At 44.4% G+C, this 11,525-nt stretch overlaps 1 protein-coding gene across 4 annotated transcripts in view; it reads right to left on the bottom strand.

Annotated features, from left to right (window-relative positions):
* Window positions 1-5,169: 5,169 nt before the first annotated feature.
* DCLK1 (doublecortin like kinase 1) overlaps window positions 5,170-11,525 on the bottom strand; it is a 65,467-nt gene continuing 59,111 nt past the window's right edge. For 3 of the 4 annotated variants that reach the window (XM_078863113.1, XM_078863110.1, XM_078863112.1), the window contains one exon: window positions 5,170-10,470. In XM_078863113.1, coding sequence (XP_078719239.1) covers window positions 10,234-10,470 — 237 coding nt within the window. In that variant the 3' untranslated portion in view covers window positions 5,170-10,233. The remainder of the gene's footprint in view (window positions 10,471-11,525) is intronic. The other variant, XM_078863114.1, reaches the window with a different exon arrangement.

Here is an 11,525-nt window from a genome sequence, read left to right as displayed (position 1 = left end):
CGATTTGCTAGTTTGCTTTTGCATAGTTACTTTCCTGAATTACGCGTCATATGCATGCAAATTTACCCAAAATTCTGCAAAACCATTTAGGTAAAAAATGTTATATAAAGCACCGAATGCAAAGTGATTGAAGACATCACAAGAAATGGGTTCATGAAAACACAAATGAAATTAATGATTGGAAACTCACATGGTGGCCATGAGCAAAGATGGAGCCACCAAAGACGTAACAGACAGAATTGTTAAACTCGTGGAGGAATGTGGCGCAGCTCTTTAGTATAATATGCAAGAAGTGTATTGTATTCGTTACAAATATGACCTTGTTTTTACAGTTGCACGGCTGTTTTACAAGGGAGATCCGTGGTACGTGAGCAAAGGCAACATCAAAACAAAGAAATCAACATTGAAATAAAATAGTAAATGGTTCGTATTAATAGAAAGCTGTTATAGGTGCCCACTAGATAAAAAGTACACAGCCTCTTCTTCAAGGTATGAGCAAAGTAAAAGCTGTTGGACCAAATGAAACAACTGATCAAAGGAACGGGACTTGGTACAAATTTAGCACACACATTTGCTGAATGTTCACAAAGAAGTCAAGTACCTCAACGATGGAGCGAGCCTCTTTCGTGCTTCTATTCGTCATCCCGCATCGGGCAAGAGGATCGACAATGCACTTTTTAAAACTTCAGGATTCGCCGATGGATTTCGCACGAGGCACCGAGGCCACGTGCTTCTACGCGCGTCTCTATTTGTTGCCGTGGTTTTTCGACCTGCGTTGATGAAGGGGGTCTTCTTCGTCACACACAGATTTGATTAACTTCCTCGCGGGAAAAAAACAATTCGGCAGTGGCGGCAAATGTATAACGCAGTTACTGTATTTTGAAATGAGTAACAACGGGAGTGATCCGTGCTGTGCGGTCCAGTACTATACGTAATTGCATACGAGGGGTTAATCTGGGCCCTCGGTTTGTTTAGATCAATGGGATGGGCTGTGCTGCCCTCTAGTGCTCGTGTGGATGTAATACCGTACGTCCACAGAATAACAGGAGTTTCTCAACATTATTTTTGGAACGAGGACTCGTTTTAACTATGAACCCCCCGACTTAGCATTTTCATCGATTTGCATTAACAGACCTTCCGCCAAAATGTTTCCCCAAAACCCTTAGCCAATTTTCACACGGAAAAAAATATATCCAAAGCCACGTGCCATCAATAGCACCTCTACAGATTCCCAACTGCCTCGATTTATGACTCAATTAAGGCAACACCTGGCCAATTAAATATTACATAGGTACGTCGCAGCGCAGCTTAACGACTTGTCCATTTGCCCAACATCTGTTAAAATCCACCCTCATTGCCACTGCCCCCCCCCCCCCACCAACAAGATGCCCCCCTCTGGAAAACCTGGGAACCCCAACGGATTGGCAGTCTTAAGCCCCTTAATTCATTGCTGTACTAGCAAGCCTATACAATATTTGATTAGGTAGTCTCCCATCCAAGGCCCACATCTGCTTGGCTAGTGTGAAATCCTCAAGACGCCTGTAGAACTTCGGGGTTCGCAGAGGTAAGGGTTACCCCTCTGGTATGGGACCGAAACCTTTCAGCATAGCAGCATCTTTCACGCAGAGATGATCTCAATTGTGGAGCCTGGATTGTGTGTGCTGGATTTTAAATATTATTTTTAAAATGTGTCCACTCTGGATATCCATCCACACCTACTACTACCTAATAACAGGCCGGAATGTCACCAATTTCGTTAGATCTGAAAAGCGAAGCAAATGAGGGCCTTGTATGGGAGACTGCCTAGGTATTGATTTTATAGGCTTGCTCGTACAGCAATGAATTCTTAAATTTGTTTGCATGGAGTTTATAAGTGTTGCACCCTCTAACACGTGGGTTTTATATGGAAACAGTTTTTTTCTCAAAGCCAGTCATTCATGGAATTAGCTAAACACTGCAATACAGGAACCTGCTGAAAAAATATATAGATTTTCTGAGAACATAATTTCTCACCTGCCTTCCATCCTTGCCGTGTAATTCCATACTTTTGGTGGAGAATCAGCCACATCACCTTGATTGAAGACCAGCGATTTGCAATTAAGAAAAACGCGTCAGATTCCCAACAGGAATTATAATTAAATCTCAATCACTCCTTTCCTACAAAATGCTTGCCCCACTGGCAAACAGCTGTGATATCATCACTTGGGTGCCCCGAAGTTATCTTGTGCTTTTCAGCTAAATAATGATCAATTGTGCCAACGGCATATTACTATTCTGCATGGAATAAGTGTTTCTGTTTGAAACCCAGCAGGGTGTCGGAATACAGCTTCAGAAGATGATGTAACAACTACGTACGTTTATTGTATCGACCTCTTTATCCACACAACGAGCATGTTAATAGTTCCTGCAGAGAAGTTTGTCAAATGTCAACCAATCCGCGCAGGAAGTTAGTGTAATTAATAGAAAATAAGTAAGTTACATTTAACATTTTTTGCAGTCATTGGTAACCATGCTTAGATCATCAATTCACTACACTTGAGAAAGCAAACTCACCAGTGACTGAAATCTGGATTCAACACCCATCATTTCTGATGGTGCCCAGCCCAGTGCTCCAACACGGCCACTGTGAGCCGAGTGAACCACACCCAGCCTCCTCCTTAATGCCCGGAATAAAAAAAAAAGAGAAATTAAAGGACGAAGTAAACTTCTTACATAAAAGCCATTCTTCATTTTTTTTTAAAAAGTTAGAATGTTGGGCACAAGTTGCTATTTAATTTTAACTATTTGAAAAAAGGGGACAATAAATCACTTGCAAACTGAAAACATATCAGTCTATTATGATCGTTATTATGATTAAACTTCTCGCTCATTTGAATGTGGCTGTGTAAAAAAAAAAACCCAGAGAAACCGGAATTGGCTGGGGGTGGGAGTCGAGTGGAGACGGGCACGCGTGCACCTTTAATAATAAAATTACTGCCAGCGGGACCGAGGGCTTTGAAGCGAGGCGGGCCCCGTGCAGTCACCGGGGTTTTCAATTGATGTGAAACGCGAGAGGCCGACAGAGGCTTTCGACTTGTATTTCAAAAAGCGCAAAATTGCTACCACATTTACGGCGCCCGGCCTTCGCGGGACAACCTTTCCCAACTTGCTCCGGCCCTGTCGGAGGCTGGCTTTGAACGTTCAGTTTAAAAGTTTTTTGTTGCTGCTTTAATTACCGCAGCCCCCCCCCCATTGCCTTCCCACATTTTAATTGGCAGTGGTAGGGGGAGGGGTTCTGTGGAGGTAAGCACACACATGGGAGCAGGCTGGTTGTGGCCCCTTAATTGAGGGGTTCTTCGTGGGGGGGGGGTGGGGAGTGAAGAAATTATTATTAAATTCTCATATTTCTAAATGACGGAAATGTTTATTTTTTCATTGGGTTGTGTTAAAACGTTTGTGTGTGTGTGCGGACATTGTGTTTCGGAGGAACAGATGAATGTGAGTCAAATCATTTCGTGAGAAATGTTTTGGAATGTGTGACCACTTGTATTAATGTCCACGATGGGCTAATTCATTATTTTAATCCTGAGTACTATATATACACTTTCACGACAATGTTCCCGCTCATTTTCAAACCGCCCAAATAATGTTTTACATGCCGTATGAACTAGATGTTTTTAATGAGTAATGTATTATTTTAAATATAACGAAAAACATACGGTACGATATTAAAATGGTCAAGTTATTAATCATTTGTATTATAAATTTGTTGAAACGGGAAAGCCTCACTCATACGCCTCGCTTTCAGGATCCTGCCACGTTTTTTGCAGTAGGGGGCGATAGCTATTAAATTTGGACAAACACGGGCATTATTGAATGTAAATTTCACACATGGGCGGAGTTTGGGGGGGCAAGGAGGCGTTGCCCCCTCCCCCCAAACTTGACACAGTTATTAATTTTTTCAGTAGTTTACAATCAAGATGTTAAATATATATGCACCCGCGATTCCTAATGTGAGGGGCAAAGCGAACCCCTACTCCCCACCCTCCAAAAAACATGAGTTCCACTCATGATTGCATGTATTGAGTTTGTTTAAACGAGACATTATCTTGATATTCTGCAAATAAATAAATGTAATCCTTAATTGGCTAAATAATTGCACTTAGTTTCTTTTATATATCGCTAAAAATTTAAAATACTGCATGTGTACGTCATAAATTCTGAATGACAGACAGTGAAATTAATTCGTGTTATCTTTGCTTTCCATTATACGTTTTTTTATAACCAAAGCATTCTTGCCTCGTGCTTTGTGCACGTATTCAAGACGACATGGGGAAAAAGTGGACGATTATAAAGGACAGCATACTTTTTTTTTGCTGAAAAATAACGCCAACATTTTTCATGGCCACAATTTGTGTGGACTTTTCAGAATGGCCTCCTCGCAATGCGTGGCTATTCCACTGGTGCCTCCACCGCTACCAAGTGCAGCGCATTCCTAAAGAAACGAAACAGGCGACACGCTCCGTGGCAGAATGACTTTTTCTGACAGTAAATGTTAAGCCTTCGTATAATAAAAGTTTTTTGTTGTTGTTAGATTGCGTAAATATAAATGTGTCATCTTCTTGGTTCTTTCGGTAAAGTCACGTAGAAGGAAAATAATAAACTAATAAAAATAAAACAGAATAAAATAATTCTCACGACGTTTCGGCCACAACGCAAGCAGCCGTCCTCAGGTGAAGAACAGGTATGTCGACAGACCTGTGGCCGAAACGTCGTGAGAATTATTTTATTCTGTTTTATTTTTATTATTTTATTATTTCCCTTCTACGTGACTTTACCGAAAGAACCAAGAAGATGAATCCCTGCAGTCACGAAAGCTTTAAATCGAAATTTATAAATGTGTCGTTAAACCTGTCACCACCAGCAGCCACGGCAAATTAGTAAGGCTTGTCACGTAAACAAAACATGCCAATAAGTTACTAGTTCCGCACACACGTGTGTTGGGCAGTAAACACACACACACACAAACCCTCGTATGGATAATATTAGTCGCCAAATCCTACGTGTTAAACTATCTAACTTGTATGTTGAACTTTTTCGCACCGTACGTAGCCAACCGTGCTAACCGGAGTTGTGCGGAGTGGCGAGGGGGGGGAAGACAACAAACGGACAATGGCAACACACCGCGTGCCTCCTCTAATGTAGCAAAGTTTTATTTGATCTCCTCGCGGCGCGCGGTTTAACGAAGCACTAACGAGCACAAACGGGGATGAAAGCGGCGCGGGGTACACGGATCGAGAAGAGAGCGCGGGTCGCACCGCCACGGATTGCAACACGCGCGCGCACGCGATGCAACCGCTACAATGGAGAGATCAGGGGGGGGGGAATCCGTGCGCGTGCTGCCCCACCCCCGCCTCCAAATAAAAATGCTGACGGACACCAGGCTGCACATTGTAATGTACGAACGCGCAACTGGGAGGCAGAGGTGTCGTCAAGGGACCCAGGGATGACTGTTTTGTCGGTGTAATTCCTTTGGCTATCAGTTCTGGACATCGACTTAGGAGGTGGCTCTCCAAAGGCATACCGCAATACGATTACGTTGGACAGGTTACGCTAATAGGGTATGTGTGACCAGCAGTTATATGTATATTGTTTTGATTAATTTATTCATCGTCAGCCTACTTGCCATCTGATAAAACGTGAAGAGTTGTCTACTCAAGCATCACAGCGGTGCATGGAGCTGTCTAAAATGTGCAAGTGGATCGCTGTGGTCAGACCCTCCTGGTAATCTGGATTTCAAAATTTCCATTGACGTGGCCTCACTTTGGCCTTGTGTGCTGGTGACTGCAGGATGGGTGATAATTGATCTCAAACTGCATTTTCACAGGATGGCACCTGACCGCACAGCATTCCGCCCGGGCACAGTTGAACAACCCCCGTCTGCACGTATGTACGTATGGTATAACTAAGCTGAAATTACTTCCCTACAACACCAAACAGCGATGAGCAATACACGACAGCACGCAGTCCCGTCCGTCTCCCCACGGTCAACCAGCAATCCTTGGGGTCGCATGCAACCGGCACCCACGCATGCGTTAATTGCGCAATGACTGACCGCTGGACAAGAAGAGGAGGTGGGACTGCGTGCGGTGGCGACGGCGGCTGGCAAGCTCACGCGTCGCCCACACATTGTGCGTACGCGGCATGTTTATAACAACGCTACAGCCGCCGGAGTCTGTTCGGTCAGTTTCTCTCGCATCGCGCGCCCGAAACACACAGTAATGATCAACATTATCAATCATCCTCGTACCCATCTATCGCTGCCCCTGCAACACCGTGGCTCAATTCCCGGATGGAGTGGCCAACCCAGTTCGGCTTTCAAGAGCGCATGCCCATATGCTCACGCTCGCAAATGATGGAGCCTATAGCTGCAGTTATTTGTGAAACTACACGTGCAGGCGTTGCAATGTCCACGTCTTTGTTAGGGACCGCGTTGTATATTTTTCTGGCATGCTTTTGCATGTTTTATTGTCATGCAATTAATTGCATGCATTCAAAATGCAACATTTTTTTCTGTAAAGAATCATATTATTCTACTGACAGCTCACTAATTATTGTTTCCAATTTGAGTATTGTAAAAAATGTTATTATATAGAAGCATTTCCAAAACCCTTTGCTGATGCAATGCTATAGGCAATGCCACTTTCGTGAGCTTGAAATTATCGTCTTGTATCCATCTCTCTGTTCAATCAACAGGTGACAATGGGCAGTTCTTAAGCCACCAGAAGCCAATCACAATCAATACACAAGGTAAAGCGAACCGGACTGGGGTAGCCTCTCCCACTGACATGAAGACACTTTGATCGGAACATTCCCGAGTCTGGGATTCACACTGACCCGAAGACTGGACTAAAGAACCAAACGGCTGTTAGTACTAGTTATACAATAGCGTATAGGTTGGACATCACGCTACATTAATTAAATTTATTGCAGAAGATTACTATGTTATACCGTTAGGGGATTTACCGATAGTACATATATATACATATCATATAAACTTCCCTCTTTTAAAGTTATGTATCTACTTCGGAGACCACAAAGCACACACAACCCCCTGTTTCATACACTTCTGTAAGTACTTATGAAGCTCTAAAATTCATGGGAAACTTTCTGCGATTATTTCTGTGAACATTTACATAAAAAGGACCACTGATCTGGCCCAATGACTCATGATATTAACTTGCAAGTGGAACGGCAGTATATTCGTACGGTAAGTGCTTTTGATTCAAATCTCGACATTGTCAGTAAGGTCTCCAGGACCGTAGCTGTGAACAAAGCCGACTACAGGAGGCTGCTCAGAGAAACCAAAAAGCACAAATAACCAATGTTCCCTTTTTTAAATAGTACAGGACTACCTGTCCTGTAAAATCTCAGACGGCTACACTTGACATGTAGATGGTTATATCTTTCGCAACGTCGGCTATGGTTGATCTGACACCTTAGTTTTACCTTTAAACCATGTACAATCCACTTTTGGATGAAGGCCTCTCCAAGCACACCAAAATTACCATAATAGTAAAGGGAGCCCCCATGCATTGAATAAATTACTCACTAACGAAGAATATTCAAGAGGATGCCCTAACATGTAATCATACCAAACCGTTATCACAAGCCACTCCAACGGCGAAATTTGGGGTCATAAGAACAATTTACATTTTTTGTTAACTTCTCCGTGATTCGTTCTTAATTTATTACTTAATTCATTCTGAACCAATATCTATTGCGGCCCACAATCGTTCAGCTGCACTGCTCTCGGCTGGGCAGACAGGGTCTCTATGCGTGCCTGCCCCGTCACTGTGCTTGAAGAAACCAAGACCTGGAAGCGAGATTTGTTTTATCTTGGCCCATTTCACGGAAGGGGTTGGGTGGTGTTGGGGTGGTTTATTTGTTCCGTGAACAAAATCGAAATTAAGTCTTGAAAAAAAACAATCCTGGTGACAATACCCGCCACCAGCTCCCTGCTCATCGTAGACAGTAGTTAAGCACTGTAGACGTTACGAATCACCACAATAGAAAATAAAGTACAATGTTATTTCGACAGCGGCGCGTGCCGGTGGCCACGCAAAGCCACGGCGCTTGCCGCCTCCGTTCCCATTCGTCCGGAGGGCACCCGGCTGCTCGTCGCAGCGTCCGCACCACCGGGTGTGCTGCCATCCACAAACAATCCACCAGCCCCATAGCCTCCCCAACGGGTCGGTTGAGTTTGTTCGTTTAACAATTTGTCGACGTTGTTGCCAGACACCCGTTCTCTGGATGAAGCAAACGTACGCGGCTCTGGCCACACGCGGTTTATCTGGATGGGCTCAAGAGTTTCTGCTTCCATGGTTGGAGAAATATATTGACGCATTGAAATCTGCAAGTTTGCCAGTAACAGAAAGTCTTCCATTGCAAGGGAGACCCGACACTGCTCGTTTGAAATCCTTGCAGTTGCGATAACTTGCTTTTTATTTGCGTCCACATTCATCACGACTAACATTGTAACGCTGTGGCCACGCCATTCTTGGGTAGATGCGACCAGGTTTAGCGTCCAGTGATCACGTGTTCAATAACCACTCGTCAGCCACTTGATCTGAGCGACGCATTGAGAACAGAGAAGTCAGGCTCCCCCCGTTACTTGGTCGACAGTTGCAAGGGACCCTGTCCACGGGCTGGGGAAACTTGGACCCATCAGGGCCACCTAGTGGCTGTATTTTCATTGAAGTGATTTTCTTGTATTATGGATGGTTTTCTTGTATGTATTTTAAACGTGTCTTATGCGGGAATGACAGTCTCTCTTTTCTGGTATCTCAAAGTATTCGTTCACATTCCAGGGCTTGTGTGACATTAATTTGGCTGCTGGGTTAATGCAGTCTTTTTTACAGTTTTTGTTACATGCTCACGAAAATCCTGAAGGAATGTTCTGTTTGTCACACGCTCAGCCTGCATTTGCCACAATGAGCACTCTGTGAAGTGTTCGACTCGGGTAGTAGAATTTAATGCAACATTCTGTGAACTTGGTCTGAGGAAAAATATATACAAATTGTCAGGAAATCATAGCTTTGTTGAAACGACCCCTACATTACCATGGTGAGAAACAGGCACCAATACACATCTGACCAAAAGTCAGAACCCCTGGACACGAATAGCACGATCCAGATGAAATATCTCATGCAGAGTAACAGCACGACTCTTCCAGACTTGGCTGATGGATTTAGCTTGGACTGGGTCCATTTTGTAAAGGGGCGACTACGTTGAAATCGTCTCCGAGGCAGCCTATCTTGGTGTGTATCATTACAAGAAGTCCACCAGGGAACCGAGACATCAAAGAGATGCCGAGTCAGTACCGTGAAGTGACGGGTTTAATGTCTATAACTCACACGAGCGAGTCTCTACGCGATGTCGCATACAGGAGAAAATATCTTAACACGCCACGGTTAGACGCAAAGTAATAAGCCCGCGTTTAATAAATTATAAGTTACCAGTGCCAGACTACTCTTTGCTGTGATATTTTAAAACACCTACGACTTGTTCATGTTGCTGTTATAATGGAGCTGCAAGGTGCAAAAAGACTAACATCCTTATCGAAGCACATTTTTTCCTACATAATTTTCTAAGTCTTCATTTTCCCATTTGTCAGCAGGTTGTACTAACATTTCCATCAAATGTTTGCTATTTAACATCATGGCATGTCATGGCTTTATATAAGGTTTTTTTTTTTACGGTGGCGTACGTTCCGTAAGACTTAAAATCGAATCCAGAGGCAAAAGCAGCGATGGGTGAATCACAAAGAGTGGCAGACGGTGCGTGGAATTTGTAGACGTGAGGTTTGAGGCATCGCCCCACTGGTGAACTTCTTCAGTGTGGGCAGAATCATCAGATGGATCACAGCGAGCGAGAGACATGCAGAGCGCACACCTCCGGTAATATCTTCAGAGTAATGCTTTTATCCGTGCAAAGCAATTTGGATTAGTGCCCTTAAGAGACTCATTCGTGGGCTGAGCAGCTCACAAACTCGGAATATGAGGACAGGGCCAATGATTCATTGGTCTTTTTCACGGGGCCTCCAGCTGAATCTTGCGGTGATGATTTTTTGTCTGCATTTTTGGGAAGATGTGCATGTAAACACCTCAAGATTATAAATGTGATCACAGTTTAAATCTACAATTTCATGGTCAGCCTTTCAACATTTTGTTGTTGTTGTTGGAAAACGTGGTCTCAGAAAGGAGATAAAGGCGACTGCAGAGGCTCAGAGGAACCGGGCGAGTAGTTCCCCGACTCCGATGTTGTTTGGTCCTCGCTGGCCGTGGACAGGCGGTTAGCACCGCCTGGCGCCGCTGCTGCGGCCCCAGCCCCTGCTACCGCCACTCCCCCCACCGCCCCCCCGGCCACCCGAGGCAACCCGGGCTGGCGACGGCCCCTAAACACCTTCCCCTCCTTGTCGAGGGAAGTGGTCTGCGGGAAGACCGAGAGAGAGAAAGAGGGCGGGAGGGAGAGCAGCAAGAGACACATGGAGAGGAGAGGACGGGGGAAGGAGCGGCCAGGAGGTAATGCAGGCAGGGAGGAAAACGTCAAAGGTTTTGGGTGGATGGTGATAAAATGATTTGTGAATGGGGAAGTCGTGTTAGAGGGGCAGAGTTAGAACAACAAGAAATGTCAAGGACAAGTAATGCAAATAAAGGTCAAAAAACAAAATTCAAAAAGCAAACAATCAAATGTGACAGCGAGTTGGTGCGAATATAAAATGAAATAAAAGTAAACCGTATTCATAGTCACGTTATGAATATATTGGCAAAAGTAAAAAAAAATTCAATTCATATATAAAAATTGCAAACGTGAGAGGAAAAAATGCAAGGTTGTGCATGGTAGAAGCGTGTCACGGACAGGTGTTAGTGAGGACCATCGGGGAAATATTGTTAGGAGAGAAGAAATCATGAGGGGGGAAAATGAAGGTGGCATGGGGGTGGGGAGAAAGAGGGGCAGAGAAAAGGGAGGAAGGTGTTACAAGGAAATCCATGCAGAGATTCAGGCACAGAGGCCCCCGGCGGCACGCACTGGCGCAACACTGCAGGTCGGCAAGGGGATAAATGATCGGTTATGAAATGATGAACCGGCCCAATTTTCACCGCTTCATTTGTGTGTCTCGGACATGCTCATGGGACAGCCTGGTTCCAAGGAGGACGCGCAGTCTTAAGTCCGATCCAAGCTGACCTCTTGTTAGCCTCCCGTCACTCTCCGTACCTTCCACAGAGCCAAGCTATTCCATAACATGATGGGGTGAGCTACGTTGATAATTGAAATTTACAATCTAGAGAATCTCAAGACCAACTGCCTTACATTTCAACCATCAGATGTGTCATGATAATTAGAACTGAAAATGTATCGTGGCAAAACAACATGTCTGCAAGGGTTTCATTTCAGTAGCAGGTGTTTTGTCCACACAAACGCAGGGTTCTCATTGGCCAATATTCAGGAAGCCAACATCCAATGTCAAGATTGATATCCCTTCA

This window comes from Lampetra fluviatilis, chromosome 15, assembly GCF_964198595.1.
Source record: "Lampetra fluviatilis chromosome 15, kcLamFluv1.1, whole genome shotgun sequence".
NCBI lineage: Eukaryota > Metazoa > Chordata > Hyperoartia > Petromyzontiformes > Petromyzontidae > Lampetra > Lampetra fluviatilis.
The sequence above is the reverse complement of the archived record's forward strand: the minus strand, read 5'-3'. Positions and strand labels throughout refer to the sequence as shown.